Raw genomic sequence first — 21,843 nt, forward strand, 5'->3', positions numbered from 1 at the left:
ATGATTTGTGAGGGGAGTGATATGCAATTAGGACTGAGCCAGGGATAAAGGACTGGGGTGTCACACCAGAGCTGGTGGTTAGTCTCTAAGGCTACAGGGCCATGGAGGCTGCTTGAGGCAGGGGAATGGTATGGGCGGAGCCAAGCATCCGGAAATCATCGTGGGGGCGTCTGAGACTGCAGTGGAGAGGCACCAAGCAGAGCCCACTCAGGAGGCCGTGGGGAGTCCAGGTGAGCGGCAAGGGCCTGGCCCAAGGGTGTCCCCTGCCTGCCCGGGCGAGGAGCATAGGATGAACAGGCTTTCTAGGCCTACGGCAAATTGAGACTGGCTCCCCCTTAAAGCCAAGCCCCAGCAAACCACCAGGGAGACTTTCTGTCTCAATAACCATAAAAATGCATCTCTGCCATCTCTGGAAAAAGTCGAGAGCTTCCTCTTTGGTTATCTCATAGAGGCCTCTCTTGGGGGGCCCCTTCAGGAAGGAGTCACCTTCCCTCCCTCTTGTCTGAGCCCCTGAAGTTATCGGAAGCTGCTTGGGACATTCTCAGCATGGGCAGTCCCTCAGATGACTCAGATAGAAACCCTCCCACAGCTCAGAAAAGAGCCAGCTTGCTTCTGTGGAAAGGGTACTGGTTCTCCAGGCAGAGGCCCCGGGTTCAAATCCTGCCTTGGATGCCTCGTGCCTGCGTGACTTTAGGAAATTAATTAACTTCTCTGGGTCTCAGTTTCCAATGTCAGCTTGGAATAATCAGCCTGAGGAAATCAGAGGGAATTTTGTTTCCCTAGGGATGGTCAAAAAGTTCCTCAGGTAGTCATATAAAAGACCTGAGCTTAAAGTCCTGGCCTCTGTCATCTGCCCCGGTCAGACCTCATCCTGGGCTTCTGTGCCATTCCCCTGCTCCAGCATAGCGATCCTTATTACTTCAGGAGAAAATACAAACTGCTCTGCCCTTTTCCATCAGCCTCCAGCTGACTCTTCCAGCCTTCATCCTCATCACTTTACCCACTCTACATTCCTGCTGGACTTGTTCATCTACACTCTGCTTCCCATCTCCCACCTCCAGGCCTTTGCACAGGCAGTCCCCCAGACCTTGAGTCTCCCTCCCCACCTTCACTTCATAGATTCTCTAGCTTCTTTCTAGGCTCAGCTCCTGCGCTTCTAGTCTGGGAAGCCTTTTCTGATCCCTGCCCCCCCCTCCCATGCACCTTCCTTCCTCCTCAAATTATATTTCTCACCCCTTTTTCCATTTCTCCTTCTCTTTTGTTTTTCATCACTTTCATTTCCAAATATATCTTTCCCCTCCCGAACAAACCACCCCTTCTAGCCTCACATTATTTTTGTACGAATTAACCTGTTGTGTTCCATAGAATGGAAGGTCCCTGAGGGCAGTAAGTGGTTTTCATTTGGCCCTGGCAAACAGCAGGGGCTTAATAAATGACTGCTGGGTTGAATGGGCGTGTGTTGTGTCTGCTTCTCGAGGCCCCTTTGGGTCTGGGCGGACGATCCTGGCGTCCTGGGTGACTGTGGCCACGTTGCTGGCTCTCTCTGGGCCTCATCAGCCGGCCTCAAGGACGCAGTGCCAGTGTCAGGTGGGTGCCACCAGGTGGCGCGTACAGGTCCTGGCCAGGCTTCTGCAAGAATCGTGAAGGAAGTGGGGAGCGTGCCCCTGCCTCCTCTGAACCGCAGCTCGGGGCCTCTGGGGAAATATCCCCGGCGGGGGGGAGAGGGGGAGACACCCTCACAGTGCACCTGGGCAGCTCTCGAGAGGGCGGGTTTTGAAGGGGGCGGGGCTCTTCTCCCCACGTGTTGGTCTGTGGCTGGAAGTCACTTCATTAGGATTGAGAGCAGGTTGACCAGGAGGGGCTGGATCTGGAGGCACAGTTCAGAATCCTGCCTCTGACTCGTCCTACTTATGTGACCTTGGACTAATCACTTCCCGCTGACCCCTTCTCCCGCCCCTCCCCCTCCCAGCTCCTTCCTCCACCTTGCCTAACTCCCCGGGGATGGAGAGTCAGGAGTTTCTACCTGATGCCCTTCCTAAGCAAGGCCCAGAGCTTTGCTCCCAAGCCCTGGGGCCTGAGTTCAAGTCCAGTCCTGGTCAAAGGGAGCCTGCCTTGAAAACCTTTCTTAGGTCTGTGCACCCCCCACCCCCACCCCGGCCATTTCCCCCTCGCACTCTCTCCCCAGCTTCCTGCAAAGCACAGCTCAGAGGCCTCTCCCACACAGGGCCAGCCCCACCCCGCACCTGGTGAATAATCTACAAATGACTCCATTATTTATCTGGGTACACGGTGCATCTCTCTGCCGGCACATAGGGACTGTGATATGGTGCGGGGCAACAAGCCCAGACTCTGGAATCTGAGGACCTGAGTTCAAAACCCAACCCACTTCTGATGCTCACTACCCGTATGACCTTGGGCCAGTGACTTCCTCCCTGGGCCTCAGTTTCCCCATCTGTAAAGCGAAGAGGAATCACAAGTGGTCAGGAATGCAGGCTGCTTGGGGCGAGCGAGGACAATTTAGTGGATGGGGAAACTGGCCGCCGGCCTTGGGGGCGGGGCTGGCCGGGCGCAGGAGAGTTTGTACTGCATCCTAATGCGGAGTCACGGAAGTTCTCCAGCAGGAAGTGCCGTCCCGAGAGACTGAGGCATCAGGACCACCGTTTTGTGGGATTTATTTGCGCCGAGGCTGGAGTGGAGAAGGGGGAGACTGGTAGCTGGGAGGACTGTGAGGAAACTCTGGAAATGGTCCAGGCAGGAGGTGATGGGGGTCTGAGGGTCTTGGGGCAGGTAAAACGGGCGAGACGCCCGCAAGTCACTGTTCATGGCCGGAGGAGGAGGAAAGAGGAGAGGGACTCCCAGGTGGGGAACTCAGGTGCGATCGCTCTGGGGACGGGGCTGCCTTTGGAGACAGAGACGGCTAGAAGGGAGTGGGCTTGGGAGAAAACAAATGGGCTTGGCTGTGACTGCCTGAGACACCTCCGGGAAATCCAGGCCGGGACCACCCGAGATGCCCCTGGGAAATCCAGGCCGGGACTGCCTGAGACGCCCGGAGCGATCCTGGATCAGGAGAGAGCTGAGCTCGGGGTAGAGGATCACTGAAGCTCTGGGAGAGAGAACACAGAGGGAGAAGAGACTCGGGCCCAGGACGGAGCCTTGGGGACACCGAGGATGGCTCGGGAAGCTGGACCAAGGGTAGAATGGGACGTTTGGAAAGGAAGTCCACTCGGGGACTCGGCTTCAGAGATCGTGGAGGACAGTGGTCTTGGTTTCAAGAGACTGGAGGCACATCCGCTGGAGGCCAGCTGGAAGCAGCTGGACATTGGGAGTCCAGGCTCAGGTCAGACTTGGAGACGTTCACCCAGGAGCCAGAGAATCACAAATCTAGAGCAGAGACCTGAGAGGTTAAGTCCAGCCTCTCTGCTTTTCAGAAAGGGAAACTGAGGCCGAGAGGCAAAGTGCCTTGTCCACAACCACAGAGGCCGCTGTATTTGAACCTGGTCTTCTGATATATTTCAAGTTATTCAAAGCTGGGAGAGACCACAGAGTAAGGTGAGGATGAGGTAACATCTCACAATTCTGTAGTATATGGAGGGTGGCCATAGACTTTCCTCACCACCACTCTGTGATGTAACATAATGGGAGGGAGGTCATTAGTGGCATGCCACAGGGCTCTAACCCCAACCTCAAGGGAATGATTCTATTCACTGAGCATCTATCAAGTATCTTCTATGTGTCAGGCACTGTGCAAAGCACTGGGAAAACCAGGACAGGAAAGGAATGGGCCCTGCCCCCAAGAAGCTTCCGTTCTCCTGGGGAAACTCAGAGATCATCGAGCTCAAACCCCCTACTTTTTACAGATGCAGAAATCGAGACCGAAAGAAATGAAGTAAATATAAGACATAGAAGGCATCCCAAAAGTCTTGGTGACATTTTCAGTCTTTAAGCTGCGCAAACGAAGACCTTTGGGACACTTTGTATACAATGTAAGCAAAAGGAATTTCAGGACCTGGTCAGGAAGCTCTAAGAACTGCGAACTTGAGGGTCATTCAGTTCATCAATAAGCGTTTATTAAGCACCTCAAAATGGGAAAGGAAGACCCTCAGGGTTCCTAGCCAGAAGAGAAACAGTTACAATTTGGTATTTACGTTCACTCTGTGCTAGGAGGGCAGGAACCTAGGTCCAATCTAGGAGCTCCAGAGTGAATTGGGTTTAAGGCTTGGTTTTTGAGAAAGAAATCTAGCCAGTGAACCCAAGGTTAAGGAGGCAGCCTTTAGCCATTGAAATGGAGCACAGAGAGGAGGTAGAGGCAGAGGCAACTCACAGGTGTTTAAAGAGGCCTGTTCACTGAATGGGCTTTCCCTCACTCAAAGTGAGAACCTGAAAAGACCTTAGCCTGAAAGGGCCTGGGTCTCCCATCGCATCCCGGGTCATCTCCACTGTCCTGGTGAATATCAGGCCACTGGACCCAGATGGCTCTGGAGGAGAAAGTGAGGCTGGTGACCCTGCACAGCCCTCCCTCACTCAAATCAAAGGCAGCTGCAATGTCATGATTACCCTGACGTCACGGCCTCTTCAGAAAAACACAATAACAATTAAGCACCTACTGTGTGCTAGGCCAGTAGGTTGGCCACTTGGCCATGACATTTTTGGGGGACAATGTATGAAAACCAACAAAAGGTTGAAAATGACCCTCAGTGCCCTGAAGCCTTTCTGCTTCTTCAGTGATGGGGATGGAAAAGGGGGCAGGAAGGTCTGAGTTACCCAGTTTTTAGAATGCCAACAAGCCGTACCTAGGCTGTTGGTCCTTATCCAATGACCACACACGCACACACACACACACACACACACACTTCATGTGTGTAGTATTTATGATGTAGATGACACAGAGGATATTATATATAATACAAGGTATTACGTGATATATATATGTATGATATTTTACATGTATGTATTGCTGGAGAAGTGGCATCACATCCATCTTGACTGTGTAGACACAGACAAAAACGAAAGAAAAAAGATAAATGGGTGGATGCCTCCTTGAGGGGGTGGAAAAAGGGCTGAGTTTTATTGTATAGACCTGAGGCCTGTACTCATGGGCCACATGGGAGCCTTTGAGGGGGAGGGCCCCTGCGTCTCCCCCTCCAATCATTGTCTCTCCTCTCACGCTGGAAACCACCAACCCAGAAGAAACCATCCCCTGCAAAGCTGGGCGGAGGGTCTGGCTGGCTGACACCATTTGAAGGCGACTGGTGCCAGCTGGAAGACCCCTTCAGCACTGGCTTAGAAGAGAAAGCACTGGTGGAGTCTTTCCCTGCAGCTCCATGACCCTGCTGGAAACAGCCTCTCCCATGCCCATAAGGACCAGGCTCATTAGCCAGTCTCCTGGCCCCTAGAAGTCCTGTGAGCTGTCAAAGTGAACTTCCTAAAGCCAACCATGTCACCCTCTTCCTCCATAAACTCCAGTGGCTCCCTATGGCCTCCAGGATCAAATAAAAAAATCCTCTGTTTGTCATTCAAAACCCTTCACCAGGGCAGCTAGGTAGCGCAGTGAGTAGAGCACCGGCCCTGGAGTCAGGAGGACCTGAGCTCAAATCCGGCCTCAGACACTTGACACATGTACTAGCTGTGTGACCTTGGGCAAGTCACTTAACCCCAATTGCCCTGCCAAAAAGCAAAAACAAAACAACAACAAAAAAAAACCCTTCACCACCTGCCCCCACCTTTTCAGTCTTATACCCTGCATCCTTTCCCCCTCCCCCACACCCCAACATACTCTGCCTTCCAGTGGCTGTTCTTCACACAAGACACTCCATCTCCTGACTCTGGGCATTTTTCCTTTGACCTCGGACCTCGCTAGGCCTCCAGTGGGGGCTTGCCCTGGATGACCACTGAGCTCCTTTTCACTCTCTGAGGTTGTGAGTCTCAGGCTGGCTCTCTGACCACCCTCCCTTCTAGCCAGGAGAGTGTGGGGCTCCCACTGCCCAGAACACTGGTTCACTTGAGGCCTCTTCTTCAGTGCCGAGGCTGGGGGAGACCAGGGAGCAGAGGCAGCAGAGTCCTCGGCCGCCTCGCCACACGCACACCTAGGGCTTGGCAGAATGCCCCGCGGAAGCGGCTGGACAGGAGGCTGTACAGCACGGGGTTGGCGGCAGAGCTGAGGTAGAAGAAGACCCCGGAGATCACGTGCACGTACTCGAAGGCCTGCAGCAGCTCCTCGGTCCAGTGGGACACACAGCTCCACATGAGGCGGTCCACGTGGAATGGGGCCCAGCATACCCCGAACACCACCACCAGCACGACTGCAAGACAGAGACATCTGTGACTTTGGGGGAGTCCCAGAGCCCTGCTGACCTGCCTCGGGCTCTGAGCACTAGGGCTGGTGGGCAGCCTCTGCTAAGTCACCTCGCCTCTGCCACCTCAGCTTTCCCATCTGTAAAATGAGGGGGTTGGACAAGGGTCCCCTTTGGCTTTAAACCTATAATCTGGTGTCTACACCAACACCCTTTCCTCTGATCTCCTTACCTGTGTCTACACTGACCCCTATGCCTCTGATCTCCCTCTCTGTGCCTACACCGACCCCCATGCCTCTCTTCTCCCTCCCTCCCTCTCACTTACACAGCATCTTTGTCACCTGCATCTGGCCATGCCTCTTGGGCTGCAGGGGTATTCCCACGCAGCTCCTCAGCTTGTCCCCCAGACTGCTGCTGTCACTTGCACTGCCCCTGGCCACCCTCTGGGCCCACAGGCGCCTCTCCTGCCGCAGCCTCAGGCCAATGAGTACATACAGGGTGCTGATGGTGGCCATGGGGAGGCCAAAGAAGAGCAGCGTGGTCCCCTGCACCACCAGGTTATAGAAGGTACGGGGCCGGACCACCGTGCAGATGGCCGTGTTGGGCACCACGCCCCGGCCTGGCACCTCCAGCTCCTGAATCCCGTGCAGGCTGGTGTTGGGCAGAGAGCAGAGCACAGACACGGCCCAGAGGGCCCCAATGACCCGGCGGGCATGGGCCCGGGTCACCAGGGCCTTGGCCTGAAGGGGGCGCACCACAGCCACATACCGCTCCACGCTGAGGGCAGTCACATTCAGCACCGAGGCCAGGCACACGGTCTCAAAGAGGAGCGTTCGGAAGTAGCAGCCCCCGGCCCCCAGCTGGAAGGGATAGTTCTGCCGCATCTCGTACAGCTCCAGGGGCATGCCCAGCAGCAGCACCAGCAGGTCGGACACGGCCAGGCTGAACAGGTAGTAGTTGGTGGGCGTGCGCATGGCCTGCTGCCGAAGGATGACCAGGCAGGTGAGGGCGTTGCCCGTGGCACCCACAGCAAAGATCAGCAAGTAGGTGGCACAGACAGGCTCAAAGAGCCTGCTCTGCTGGGGGCCCAGGTACTTGAGCCTCAGCTCCTCTGCGGTCAAGTTCAAGTCTTCCAGGTCAAAGACTTCCCAAGCCCTGGCCGAGTCACTGCTGCCATTGCAGAGCTGGGGGCCAGCAGACACATCCATGGGGAAGCTGGAGCAGTTGAGGCTAAGAAGACCCTGGGCCTGTGCAAAGGAAGAAATGAAAGAAGAGAATCCCTCTGGGAACCTTGGCAGGTTGGGAGTCAGAGGACCTGGGTTCAAATCCTGTCTCTGCCATTAGTTACCCAAGTGACCTTGGGCAGATTAGTCCATGACCCTGGGCCTGTAAACCCTCTGTAAAATGAAGGTGGGGGTGGACTAAGATACCACTGAGGTCTCTTCTAGCTGTAGATCCAGGATCCTACAACTTACTGTCTGGGTGACCCTGGTCAAGTCACTTTATCTGCCAATGACTGCATGAGCCTAAAACATTTGGTTGTCTGGTGATTGTGGCTGGAGAGGGGGGTGATCTTCCCGATGTCTGGAGAGGCTCATTCCAGACTCACAAGAGGGAAAGCTGGGAGACTGCAAAGCTGCCGAAGGGCCCGAGGGAATGGGGAAGGATTGGTTTGTAAAGAGAAAAGAGCTAGTGTGGTTGTGCTGAGTCCAAGCCCCATCGCTGTCTTGGGGAGGCTGGAATGAGAGCCCTCCTCCTGCAATCTCAACAGCCAGCTACTCTGGCTCACAGCCCAAAGAAGCCCCCATCATCCCACACCCAAAGAGGGGTCCACCAGCCTCTGCTTGGAGACCTTCTAGGAGGCAGAGATTGTAGATGGCCCTTGGCCAGGCCAGTGTGTGGATGGCCCCTGAGGGTCAGTGTGTAGATGGCCCCTGGCCGGGCCATTCCACTCTGGGACAACTCTCATTGTTAGGGGACCTTTATTTTCCTGGTATCAATCCTACATTGGCTTCTTTGCAATTTCCTCCTGGGTCTACCCCCTGGGGCCAAACAAAAGGAGTCTAATCTTTCCTCTTCTTGGCAACCTTTCAGATTGCTGTTGAGTCATTTCGCAGTCCTAGCCAACCCTTCCTGGCCCCATTTGGAGTTTTCTCGGCAAAGACACTGGAGCGGTTTGCCATTTCCTTCTCCAGCTCATTTGACAGATGAGGAAACCGAGGCAAATAGGGTGAAATGACTTGCCCAGGGTCACATAGCTAGGAAATGTCTGAGGGCAGATTTGAACTCAGGAAAAGTCTTTTTGACTCTGGTTCTGGCATGCTATGCACTAATGGCGCCACGTAGCGGCTGAGCCACGGAACTATCAGGTCTCTATTCCTGAAAGCTGAATAGCACAAGGCACCAGTAGCCTTTTTTTTTTTTTTTTTTTTTGGCAGCCACATCCCACCACAGATGTGGTTCAGCCTGGGGTTGTGGTCCGCTGATTCCCTCCCCTCCCGGGTCTTTTTCAGACCAAATGCTGTCTATTCATGTTTTCTCCATCTTTTACCTTGGAAGTTAATTCCTTGTTAATTACTTGCTATTTATTTTTAAAAATAGGGGGATGGAATAAGCCTCCATTAAGCCCCTACTACGTTGGCAGGCATTGTACAGAGAGCTCTACAAATATTAGCTGATTGGATAAAGGAATTCGATAAGATTCTGTCTGCTCTGTGGCCTGTCCAGAGCTTTTTGAATCCTGACCATGACCTGGTGGATCAGAGCTCCCTCCCAGCCCAGGGTCATCCACCCCTACTTTGGGTGATCATCTTCCACCTCTTCCTGCCAGCACTTAACACAGTGCCTGGCACATTGTAGGTGCTTCTTTCCTTCATTCCTTCCTCCTGGTTGACCATCTCTCCCCATTCCAAACTGTCCTCCCCCAAATGCCAAAGTGAAGATCTGACCATGTCACCCACTGCACTTTCTCAACAAGTTCCCTATTCCCTCCTGCACCAGGTGTAAAGTCGGCTCTGGAATTATTTAAAGCTCTTCACAATTCGTCCTCTTCCCACCTTTCTTACACTCCCTTTCTTTACTCCCCTTCACCAGGCAGCTAGGTGGTGCGGTAGATAGAGGGCTGCTGTCAGAGTGAGGAAGACCTGAGTTCAAATTCAGCCTCACGTTGAGATCTAGCCACACAATGCATTAGGGATAGAAATCTGAGTTTCTTTGAGTCTCAACCTGGGCTCTACTACTTATTAGCTGAATGCCTTAGGCAGGTCACTTTCAATTTCCCCTCTATAAAATGGGAGGCTTGGGTTAGATGGTTACTGAGAAGGTCCTTTCCAACCCTAAGTCCTAGGTCCCCTCTCTGGCCTCCAGCATTGCCCAGGACAGCCCAGCAGTGATCTACACACCCCAATAGCTTCCTTCCAATCTTCCAGTCTTGGGAAGATGCCAGTCCATGGGCTCAAGCTGAGCCTTTCTGGAACTCCCCCAACTCTTCCTATCCCCCCTTTCCCCCTCCTCCTCTTCTCCCCCTACCCAAGTGGGGCCAGCCTCAGGAGCTCTCTTCCAGCCTATCTGGGGCCAGCTCTGCAGTCTCCTCCTGGCCTGGATCCACAGTGGGCACCTTACTCCCCCTGTACAGGGGCTCCTGCATTCCCTGGGTCCCAGAGGAGAAGAACACTTACCATGCTGCAGTAGGAGACAGCTGGGAAAACAGCTCTGTCCTGTGTATGACCATTGAGGGTGCAAAGTGGGTGCCAAGGGGGCAGAGAGCAGTGCTCAGTAGGGGCGGGTTCAGTACCGGGAGGGGAGCACAAGTGAACACTCAGCCCAGGCACTTGGAGAAGTCTGTCCTTTTTTGTTTGTTTTTTAACATGTACAACCTCTGTGAGTCACTGTCCAGCCCTGGAGTCACTGAAGCCATGGCCAGGCAAGGGGACCAATTCTCCCTGCTCAGAGCTGTGTGTGGGTCCCTCTCACAAACACCTGCCCCTTCCCACAATTGTTCCCTCCCAGCCTCCTTATTCAAGCAGATACACCAACTAGCCTGAGCTGACACATGAGCTCCCTACAAAGCCTCATACTTGACTTGAGTAGACAAGCAGATATAGCCAGGATCAGCTGTGACATGTATGGATAAATGGAGCAAAGAGAAGCACACACGCAGGCACACACGTGGCCAGGCATGTGGGGAATGAATTTCTTCATTCTCTTGTGCTCAGAAAATACAGAGGATCAGGAGTTAGGTGCCTTGGAAGCTGATCCAGAAACAGATCCACATGTGACACAATTGGGGTCACTGGTGGTGACTTAGCTCCAAAGGAAGAGGGAAAAGCAGGGGAGTCAGGCCTCCCTCTCCCTCTTCCTACAGCCACCCTCCTTGCACAGTTCCCCTCACCCACCCAGGAATCCTATATGGAGAGTCATAAAGGACCCCAGAGATCATTGAGTTCAACTTCCTCCTTTTACAGACAACAAAACTCAGGCACAAGAAGGAGGTTAAGCAACTGTGTGAGGTAATCTGTGTCCTAGAGGAGCCCCAGCCTTATTCTGGAAAAGGAGAAATGAGCATTGGAGAAACCGAGGCAGGAGGTAACACAGGAATCAGGCAAATTCTGCAGCCTGGGAACTTCACTTGAATCCAATTCAATAAGCATTTATTAAACTCTGACTATGTGCCAAGCACATGCCAAGTTCTGGAGATAGAAAAACAAAAACAAAACAGCTCCTGCCCTCAAGAAGGTTCCATTCTATTGGGAGGAAACCACGCACATGCAGACAAGCAAATAATACATTCAGACAAAATAAATGCAGTGGAATGGGGACAGGGTGGAGGGGAGTGGGGATGATGGGGGGGGGGGAAGTCAGAGGTGATGAAGTCACTGAGAGAGGAGGAGAGAGGGAGAGAGAGAGAGAAGGAGGGAGCCCAGGGAAGAGTCTTAGTGGGTACCTGCAGTTAGGGGAATGTACATGGTATAGACAAGGATACAGTCCAGCAAAGGAGATTGAAAAAGATCAGTGAGACAGGAAGGAGGAGAATCAAGACTGATCAGGGTCATGAAAGGCCAGAGAGGAGAAGGCAGCCGGTGGCATTCACTGTAGCAGAGACACCAAGCAGGATGAGGACAAGGACAATGCCACTGTGTCCAGCCAGAAAGAGAACACTGGTGAACCGGAGAGGACATTCAATAAAGTAAGGAGGTCAAAGCCAGATGCAAGATGGTTGGGAAGTGAGGCAGCTTCTTCCAGGCGCTTGTCTGTGAGGGGCAGACGATGCCTTGAGGGGACAGCAGGGTCAAATGAAGGTTGTCTGAGGAGCAAGGAGGCCTGGGGAAGGAGCCAGTAGACAAGGAGAGAGCAAAAATGAGAGATGAAAAGACAGAGAAGATGATTGATGGGAAGGATAGGAGGAGATGGAAGAGATGGGACCAAGGGCATGGTGAGTTCCTTGGGCAACCTCTTCCTCAGAGACGAGCAAAAGGGGGAAGTCTGGGAGATGATGCTGAAGAGATCAGAGAGGTGAAGCCTGAGGGGAGAGCTCCCAGTGAATGGCGTCAATCTCCAGCTCCCGGCTAGCAATCTGCGAGAGATCAGCAAACAGGGAACAGCAAATATCCGGGTCCAGGCCCAGAGCTGGGGCACTCACTTATCTGGGCCAGGGCCCTCTCTGCCTGGCTCCTGGGAGGGGGGCTGCTGGAGGCCATAGCCAAGGGCTATGGGCAGGATGTGCAAGGCCCGGGGTGTTTCCCACCCTGAGGGTCTAGGAGGCAGAAAGAGGTTCACACAGGTGAACCATCTCTGGAGCTGGAGAGGAAACTGGGGCTGAGAGGTCATGGACGCTTCAGAAACCATTTAGTCCAGTCCCCTCATTTTACAGATGAGGAAACTGAGTCCTGGAAAAGTTAGTAAGTGTCAAAGACAGAATTTGAACCCAGCTCATCTGACCCAGGGGCCACGGCTCTTTCCACTGGATCATATTACCTCTCAGGACTTATCTGACACAGTTTGGGATAATAACAGTAGTTGAAAAACCAATCTCCTTGCGTCTCTCTCCCAGTACCCCTGCCCCCCACCACACACAGTGGCCCCTGCCCTCAAGGAGCTTCCATTCCATGGAGAGGGCCGGACCAGAGCTCATGAGTCCCTGGCTTAGTTCATGAGCAGCCAGGGACACCTTCATGCACCACGAGGCAGAAGCTTCTAACATACTTAACTGGAATTCCTAAAGTGCAGGGCTCAAGAAACATTTGTGATTCCCTATTCCCTCTGGGATAAAGATCCATACTCCTCTGTTTGGTCCTTGGAGCCCTTTCTAATCTGGTTCCCACTAACTTGCTAGGTTGATTTCACATTATTCCCCCTCAAGGGGTCCCCAAGCAGGGTGCCTGTTCCAGCCAGAGGCAGTTGCTATTCCCAGTAGTGGACATTCCCTTTCCTGCCCATAGTTAGGGGAAGGGTTATGGAGGGTATAATGATTCAGCCTGGCAAAGGAGCCTGAGAAGGAGCTGTATCTGTATGGACTCTCCCTCCTCACCTCTTCACTCCCTCTCACTGTGGCCCATCTGTACTCCCCCTCCTCTCCCCACCCTGTTTTTAGCACTTTCTCCACCTTTTGAAATTCCTTTGTATATATAACTCCTGGTGACTGCCCTATACACAGGTCAGGCCCCCCAACAAATTCCCTGGGGCTGCTCCTCTCAGACCCCCAAACTGCCACCAATGTGGCATCTTCCATAACCAGCCTAAGCAAATAAGTAAGAACAGCAACAAACAATGAATAGGCACCTTCCCCCACAAATCCCCAGGGTTCCAGTGGGAAGTATGGGGGCTTGTAGGAAGCAAGGCACATGCACTGAGGGGCAGCTCCCAACCTTGACCCAGATCCTAGCCAGGGTCCTGGAGACACTGCAGAAATGCTGCTGTGCTGGGCCCCAGAACCTTCTCCCCTCCAGCTTCTTGGCTGAAATCTCCATCTATGGTCTCCTCCCTGATGCAGGCCCTCATCACCCCTCCCCCGGCTATTGTAATAGCCTACTGGCTGGTCTTCCAAAGTCAAGGCTCTTTTTTGTCCAGCCCATCTTCTGAAGTGATTTTGCTGAAGTGAAGGTCTGACCCTTATATGAACTGGTGCAGAGCGAAGTGAGCAGAACCAGGAGAACTCTGTACACAGTGACAGCCACATCGTATGATGATCAGCTGTGAATGACTTAGCTGTTCTCAGCAATGTAATGATCCGAAGCTATTCTAAAGGACTCATGATGAACAATGCTCTCCACCTCCAGAGAAAGATCAGAGAAGGAGTCTGAATGCACATTGAAGCAGACTTATTTTTCCTCTTTTTTTTCTTGTTGGTTTTATTTCTGGGAGGAGGGGGGGTTGTGTTTTCTTTTACAACATGGTTAATACGAAAATGTTTTGCATGACTGTGAAGAGGTTAAAGAAAAATGAGTGATGGTAGGGAACCATAGGTTTCTAGGGGTGCTCGAGTCCCCCAAATACAGACACATCGGGTCCTGCCGAAAGAATTCGACTCAAGCCTTCTCAGCCAAGGGAAAAGACAGAGTTTATTGAGGGTTTGATATAATAGTCTGTCTTAAGAAATCCCACCCTACTGAGCTAGATTGAATCTGAGCGCCTTCGTGGAGGCAAGATGAGATTTATATACACAAAGATTGTGGGAGGGATTGAGGGGTGGTCTGGGGTGACTAGAGGAGGGGCTTAGGGAGGGTCTTGAGGAGGAGTCTAAGGAGGACCGAGATGAGGTCAGACTCCAGGATGGGAAATAGCTGAAGGCTACCTGGAGATGAGAGACATTAAGAAAGCTAGGGTGACTGGGCTAGGGTATAGATATTTTGATCAGGATTAAGGGTGGGCTAGGCTAGGTGGAGATTTGGGCCTAATGATAAAGGAAGGCTTATGGCCTGAGGGGAAGGCCAGATCTAGTTCAGGGAGTTCCCAGACCCTGCCCTCATCAGCTGCACAGGTAAAAACTATATCAAATTGCTTGCCTTCTCAAGGAGGGGGGAGGGGAGGGAACGAGCAAATTTGGAACTCAAAAAAACAAATGTTAAAAATCATCTTTAAATGTAATTGGAAAAAATATAAACATTTAAAGAAAAAGAAAACTGAACAAAACCTAAGGAAAGTAATGAACTTTATACCACATTTAAAAAAATCTACTTTGGATATATGGTCTGACCATATCACTGCCCAATGTACCAAAAGTCTTTCGCTATTAGAGCTTAAAACTGCACTAAGGGTTTTGGGACACCCTGTATAAAGACTCCTGTTTGGCTTTTAAAGCCCTTCCTAACCTGGCTCCTGCCTACCTTTCTAAGCTTCTTCCTCTCCACCAGGTAATCTACCAGCCTGCTATACTGGCCTCCTTGTCTCTCTTCTTTTTCTTTTTTTGCAGGGCAATTGGGGTTAAGTGACTTGCCCAAAGTCTCACAGCAAGTAAGTGTGTCAAGTGGATTTGAACTCAGGTCCTCCTGACTCCAGGGCCGGTGCTCTACTCACTCACTGCGACACCTAGCTGCCCCTCCTTGTCTCTCTTATACCCAGAACTCAGTTGCTCAACTCTGCCTTTTCATGGGCTGTCCTCCATGCCCAGAATTCTTTCCCTCCTCTGCCCTAGGTCCGGCTTCATCTAGACTCAGCTCCCCTCCCACCTTCTCTCAGAAGCTTCTCCAAGATTATCTCCCACTTACCCTGCCGGTATTTCACAGGTGCAAAGTTGTTTGCCTGACATCTCTCCCATTAAAATGTGAGTTCCCCCAGGGAAGGGACTGTTTTTGTCTTTCTTTTTATCCCCAGTGCTCTGGCTCTGTGCTCTGAGCTCTGAGTTCTAGGTTCTATGCAGGGCCTGGCATATCTAAGAGCTTCAAAAGTCTTGTGGGTCTGAAGGTACTCCCAAAGCCCCATGGGCTTTTCTTAGCCCTTTTAGAAATGGCAGACAAACCTTTGTCTTAAGACCATCAGAGCCTCCCTTGTCTTTTCCCCTCAGTCTCAGTTACCGCTGAGACCTTCCCTTCCAGGGGCAGAACCTGGTTCTCAGTCCCAGGGGCCCCAATCTTTAGAATAGAAAGCAGGGTGAGCAAATGCCCTCAGGTTCCAGTCTTCTTTGGATGCCTCTTCCTTGGCCCTGACTTGTGTCCCTCATCAGAGCTGTTACCCTACTCTACAGTGACTGTTCCATCTACTCCCCAAATTTCCATCTCTGGCAAAGGATATTTGTCCAGTAACTACCCAAGAGCTCTAGGATCGGGCGGGGTGGGAGGGGGTGGGGGTAGGGGTCGGCTAGTTTTTCAAATCCCAAGACTCTTCAGTTCTGGCACTAAGAAGGAAAGGGAGATCACGTGGGGGAGGTGGGTGGGATCACTGTTTCTCCAGAGACATTCAAATGCAGATGGCACTGGTCAAAGTCTGAAGGGAGCTTTCCCAACACCTTTACATAAATGTTTGTATTTACTAATAGTTTCCTTCCAGGTCTTTGAAGGGGACAAAGGGATGTTGGCTCTGTCTTCCCCACCTGGGGGAAAAAACCAAGAGGTTTCCCTTGGTTTACTCAGGGAGAAATTTTAAGCAGCAAGAGAGAAATTTACCTCCCAAGTATATTGTTATTAAGCTTCCACCATGTGCCAAGCAGAAGGACCGTCCCTGGCCCCAAGGAACTCACAGTGTAATGGGGAAGACAACAAAACAAATACGTACAAACGCGGTTCAGATGGAGAAACCGAAAGTGATGAAAAGAAGGAAGGCATTAGAACGAAGAGAGGTAGCCCCCATTAGAATGTAGGCTCTTTAAGGGAAGGGCCTGTTTCTGCCGGGAGTACGAGGTAGACCCTCAAAGGCCAGGGTATCCCAGGGGCTTTCTCAGCCCCTTCTGTTCTGAGGTCGTACAGTATCAGTATGATGGGACCACAGATCAGAAGCTAGAGAGGACCGTAGGCTGGGCTATTGAGACCAAGCCTCCATCTTACAGAGGAGGGGAGAGTTTGGGTCACATGTCCAGGATCACAGAACTAATAAGTAACTGAGGTGGCTTCTGAACCATGGTCTTCCTGACCAAATCTAGCACCGCCCCCCCCCTCCCCGATCCATTCAGAAGTCTAGACTTGAGAATTGCTTTGGATCACTCAGCTTGGCACGTCTAGCCAGGTCTTGTCTGAGCCCTGAAACCTACCGATAAGGCTTGACAGGCATGGCATCATAGGGTTGTTGGAGAAAGAGCTTGCCTAGGGGCTAGAAAGACTCTTTTTAGCCAGGAAGACCTGGGTTCAAGCACTACCTCCAACACATACTAGCTTAGAGGGTCTAAGTACTCCAGATAACATGGATCTGCTTTGGTGGAGGGAGTGTCCACACTAGAAGTTCCTTAAATGAAATCACAAGTTTAATATACAAACATATGTTACAGTTAGTATTATTACACACACACACACACACACACACACACACACACATCTTACAAAGCACTTCCCCCACAATAATTCTGTGAGGTAGACAGGACAAAGATTGCTACCCCCAATTCACAGATGAGGAAGCTAAGGTCCTGGGGGGGTGACTTGCCCAAGGTCACACTGGAAGCAAACAGCACAACCAGATTCTAACCCAAGTCCCTTGAATCTACTATGCCAGGCTGGCTCTTTAATGAGAGTTGGAGACAGGACAACCAGGGAGAAGATGAGGTTTCTGAAGGTTTTGAGCTTGATTGTCCCAAGGGAAGTGATGTGTGAAGACAAAAGAATTGTAGAGATAGGCTCTCTCTTGCCTGAGGAACCCCAGTCATCTGGGGTAGCAGTTTGGAATAACACAAAGAGGGAGGCAGAGAGAGGTGAGGGAGAGAGAGGAGGAGGGGACTGGGAGAGACAGGAAGGAAGGGGGAAGGAGAGGAAAGGAGGAGAGGAGAGAGAGGGAGGAAGAGGGGGAGGGGAGAAGGGGAAACTGGTTGGGAAGGAGAGGGAGGGGATGAGAGAGAGGGGAGGAGAGAAGGGGAAGGAGGAAAGGAGCAAGAGAAAGTGGCCTGCTCCCCACCTGGCCCAGGCAGGAGTAGTGGATGAAGGCAGGTGGGGACCTGTCTTTATTCAATTCTCCAACCCAACAAGCATTTTTCCAGTGTTCCCAGACACACCAAGGTGATGGGAAAATGAAGACCAAAATGAAACAATTCTGCTTTCGAGAAGTTTCTATTCCACCGGAGAGGTAAAACAATCCCGGATAAGTAAATACAAAGTATACTCCAAAGAAAGACAAAGTAATTTTTTGTGGGGAGGAGAGGGAAGGAGGGCTCACAACTGGGAGACCAGGACGTGGGAGGGACCTTGAGCTGAGCCTTGAAAGAGACTAGGGCGTCCATGGCTACATGTTTAGTATATTCATTGGTCCAGAAAATCCTTCATGGTTTTTCTAGGCCTGTTGACATAACATTTATATGAATATAAATTATTGTGTCCATTTTTCAGGTAGGAAGACAGAAGAAGGATGTGTCAGTGATCACATTGGGGGCTAGGACCCAGGCTTTAGACTCGGTCCTTGTACCCCCTGGATCCCCAGGGAGCATAGTGAGGAAGCCACCTTTGGAATGGCTGCTTCCTTAGAATGCTGTGGGCTGGCTGGCACGTACATGGCCACCTGCCAGGTACATTCTCTGGGCTGTTTCATGGTACATCATGACCTAGGACACGATTCCAGAAGATAAGCTTGGACTGCTTACCCACAGTTAGCTCTTCCCGGCTCCTCCCTACCTTGTTCTTAGACCATCTTTCTTCAGCTTTAGAGAGGGTGTCATCTAGTCGTCCCCTCCCCCATTTTACAAAGGGAGAAATTGAGGCTTAAAGATCTTAAGGTAATAGACCCCTGGTTCAAACCAAAGCCTTTCTAACTGGCTCCCAAGCCAGTATTCTCTCCATTATGCCAAGTCTGCCTTTAAGGCAATAAACATGTTGGGTGTGCGATGCCTGTGGGACATCCAGTTGTGGGTATTCAACGGGGAGCTGGTAATATGAGACTGGAGCTCAAAGGGCAATGGGGGTGGGATCTATGGGCTGGGAGTCATCTGTGTGAGACAATAATTAAACCTATGGGGGCCCATGATGTCACTAAATTGGAGAAAGAGAAGAGGGCTCAGGACAGAGCCTTGGGGAACACTTCAGTCCTCAAGGCTTTGGGAAGGAGACATCTGGTTCCCCCAAGTTTTTTTTTAATCAGAAATTCAAACTGAAAGAAGAAGGGAGAGCAGAGAGAGGCAGGGCTGATTGAGCTGGTGAAATATCATTCTAGGAAAGGTCCTGGCATTGTGGTGACTTCAGGATCAGAGAGAAGGGCCTGGCCAGGTCTAGAACTCTCCCCCTCCCCCCCAGCTCAACTAGCTTTTGTCACAGCCTACTTAACTCAACCTGGTCCAGCCCCCAGCTTTCCAGGATTCATCCTGAAGGATACCACTTTTGAGGAATGGGAGTGGAGGCAGAGCAAAGGATACTCTTTCTCTAATACTGTACAATCAGAGTTCTTTACTGGCTTTGCTGTCCAAGTAGGGTACTATGCCGTGACCATGTTATGTGGACAACCATCATACAGCATCGGGAAAACTTCCTCCCTGTCTTTCTCTCTGGGGCAGCAAGGTGGCATTGGGGATAGAACAAGAGGCCTGGAGTCAAGAGGACCTGAGTTCAAATGTGACCTTGGACAAGTCACTTCACCCTACTGGCCTCAGTTTCCTCATCTGTCATATGAGCTAGAGAAGGAAATGGCAAACCAGTGCAGTATCTTTGCCAAGAAAAGCCCAAATGGGGTTACAAAGGGTCAGACACAACTGAAATGAAGCTTTCTCTCTAGATCTGGTCTACAGACTCTTAAAATGAGGAACAACGAAAGCTGGGGTGGACCACAGGGAAATTCCCGAAGCTGGGGCTGGCCAGGAAATCGCTCTTTTCTGGCTAAGCTAAATTTGAGGTCACACTGCCCAAGGGATTCAAAATCCTGAGTTCTTCTTGATAAGAGGCTCGGATTCATGAGCAGTGTTCTTGAACTCACAACATGCTCACCACTGCCATGTGCTTCTCCTAGGCCACCATTACACCTTCTGGGGAGAGGGAGAAATTGCCTACCAAGACTCCATTCCCTTACTGCACTACTGAGGATGACGTTGGGGGAAGAAGTTGGAATCCCAGAGAGCCAGAATCCAGGAGAGGGAGGCTACCTGGCTCCCTTGGGCAAGGAAGAAGGGAGGCCGATCTTCAGTTAGCCAGCATTAGGAGCATCCAGTGTCCTATGGTTGCCTCCAAACAATAGCCCAAGGAAATCAAGGAATTCTCTTGCTCCATTGTTCTTATACTAAAAGAGGAGGAAAGGAAAAGTGAACAGCTGCTCCCATGGCCAGCAGGGATGGTGACACAGCTCTCCTCCCCTCCCCTCCCTTCCCCAACCTTCCCCACCTCTCCTCTCCTCCCCTCTTCCTCTTCTCCCTACTCCTCCCCTCCCCTCTCCTCTTCCACTATATCCAGGTGAGCATCCCCCCCATGCCTCAGTTTCTGCACCTGTAAAATGAGGAAGGGCTGGACCAGATGGCATCTAAGGTTCCTTCTAGATCCTTGCCCGTGTTAGAAACATACTCACATTGTCTAGGAATAAGCAAGACTCATTGGGAAGTCAGGAACGTTTTAATTATAATTTACATTTATTCCCCCTGAATAAATGGGTACCTCCCCTGAACAGAGTACAGGAGAAAGTACAAAGGACTCAGATGGACACCAGTCCTTTAACAGACCCTCACCTTGAATCTCCCGCCAGGCTCTTCATTGGCCAGATACAACCCCCTGACTATGTGCTATCATGACCTCCTCAAATGGCTCGTTTAAGCATGCTGCAAGCCTCTGACCTTTCACCTGACTGACCTGAGGCCTGGTTTCTGCTAAAGATGGGGTGGGGGAGTGGGGGAAGTACACCTTCAGTTCTGCGGATTCTTACACCCAGAATCAGGCTGGTAGGGGCCTGAGGCAGGATTTGAACTCAGGTCTTCTTGACTCTAGCATTCTAGCCATGGTTCCCTGCTGTCTCTGGCCAGGTAAATTGTGAAGTGTCTTCAATTGCACTTGTGTTTGATCTCCTGCACTGAAGCAGTCTCTGTCAGCCTTCCTGCATCTCTGAACTCCTATACAATTTTCCACCTGCTGGCTTGTTCGTGTCTTATCTCTCTCAGATTCTAATCTCTCTGAATGCTTCCACGGTGGCTTGGATCTCTGCTATTCCCCACAATGCCTTGAACAGCAGAAACTATGGATCAATATTTGCTGAATGAATAAATTCATGGTCTCCTTCCTCCTTTCTCCCTGTTGGGATCTAGACACCCTCTGCTGCCAACATGCCCTCCCTGCCCACCGCTCTGCCCTGTCAGGTCCTGGAGCCCTCCTCCAGACATCCCCTTCCTCCCCTCTCCCTGTTGGGATCTAGGCACTTCTGCTGCCAACATGCCTTCCCTGCCCACCGCTCAGCCCCATCAGGTCCTGGAGCTGTCCCCCAGCCAGTGACCTGGTCAGACTCCTCAGGAGCAGCAACATCCTGGGCTCTATGACTGGGGTGCCCTCCTCTTTCCTTCCACTGCCAAAGCAGAACTCATCATCTTTCCCTTCAAGTCTGCTGCTAGAGGGGATGGCCCCATTACTGTCAAGGGCATCACTGTCTCTCCTAAGGTTCCCAGGACTCTCTGCTCCCCTTTGCTCACATCTAGGCGATCACTCAGGTCTGTGTCTTCTGTTTCCATCCTTTCTCTCCACTCCCACGGTACCTGCTCTGGCTCTGGCTCCCCTGACCTCTCACCTCGGCTATTTCAATTGCCTCCTATGCCCTTTCCCTTCCTCAATCCATCTTCCATGAAGCCACCAAAGTGATCTTCCTAAGGCACATCTGACGAGGTTACTCCCCTTCTCAAGAAACTCCAGTGGCTCCCAATGACCTCTGGGGACAAAAACAAACTTCTCTGTTAGGCACATGAAGCCTTTCGCAATGTGGTTGTAACCTACTTTTCTAGTTTTACTATACATTTCTCCCTTTGCCACACTCTACAGCCAAACTGACCTTACTATGTCTCACATGTGACCTTATACCTTCTGTCTGCATGTTTTTGCAAACTCCCCCTCTCCCTTCATTCCTGAAACACTCTCCTTCCTGACCTCTGCCCCTTAGAATCCTTGTTGTAGTTTAGTTGTCTGTCCAATGCTGCAAGTCTCATAGATCATGAGCCTCCACCAGCATGTTTTCCATTAACAGTCAGCCGGTAGACACAATCATCTCTTAGCAAAGGTATTTATTAAGGTGGCAAAGTAAAAACAAAAGTAGCTGTAAAATATTCCCACCGTAAACCTGGGGTACACTCTCTTATAAATACATGCAACATCCGTGGTAAGAGCAGGCTCAACTTTTGAGTACAATGACAATGGAGGAGAGATATATTTATATATGTGTACAGTAAAGTCAGCTCACAAGTCATGGTACTACAAGGCCTTCTTTGGAGTCTTCATGCAGACTGCTAGGTGGTGCAGTGGATAGAGCGCCAGGAGTCAGG

General features: G+C 51.4%; 1 protein-coding gene across 1 annotated transcript; it reads right to left on the reverse strand.

Moving 5' to 3' along the window:
• Nucleotides 1–6,012: 6,012 nt before the first annotated feature.
• NMUR1 (neuromedin U receptor 1) lies at nucleotides 6,013–7,498 on the reverse strand. Its single transcript, XM_036768113.1, has 2 exons — nucleotides 6,616–7,498; nucleotides 6,013–6,299 (listed from the first exon to the last, which is right to left on the reverse strand). The coding sequence occupies exons 1-2, from the start codon at nucleotides 7,496–7,498 to the stop codon at nucleotides 6,013–6,015; spliced, it is 1,170 nt and encodes a 389-aa protein (XP_036624008.1).
• Between the last annotated feature and the right edge of the window lie 14,345 nt (nucleotides 7,499–21,843).

The sequence above is a fragment of the Trichosurus vulpecula genome, chromosome 7 (genome assembly GCF_011100635.1).
Source record: "Trichosurus vulpecula isolate mTriVul1 chromosome 7, mTriVul1.pri, whole genome shotgun sequence".
Taxonomy (NCBI): Eukaryota; Metazoa; Chordata; class Mammalia; order Diprotodontia; family Phalangeridae; genus Trichosurus; species Trichosurus vulpecula.

Coding starts and splice junctions, on each gene's coding strand:
- NMUR1 (XM_036768113.1), bottom strand. CDS start 7,498: ATGGATGTGTCTGCTGGCCCCCAGCTCTGCAATGGCAGCAGTGACTCG. Junction 6,300..6,615: donor GCAGGTGACAAAGATGCTGT/GTAAGTGAGAGG, acceptor TCTGTCTTGCAG/TCGTGCTGGTGGTGGTGTTC.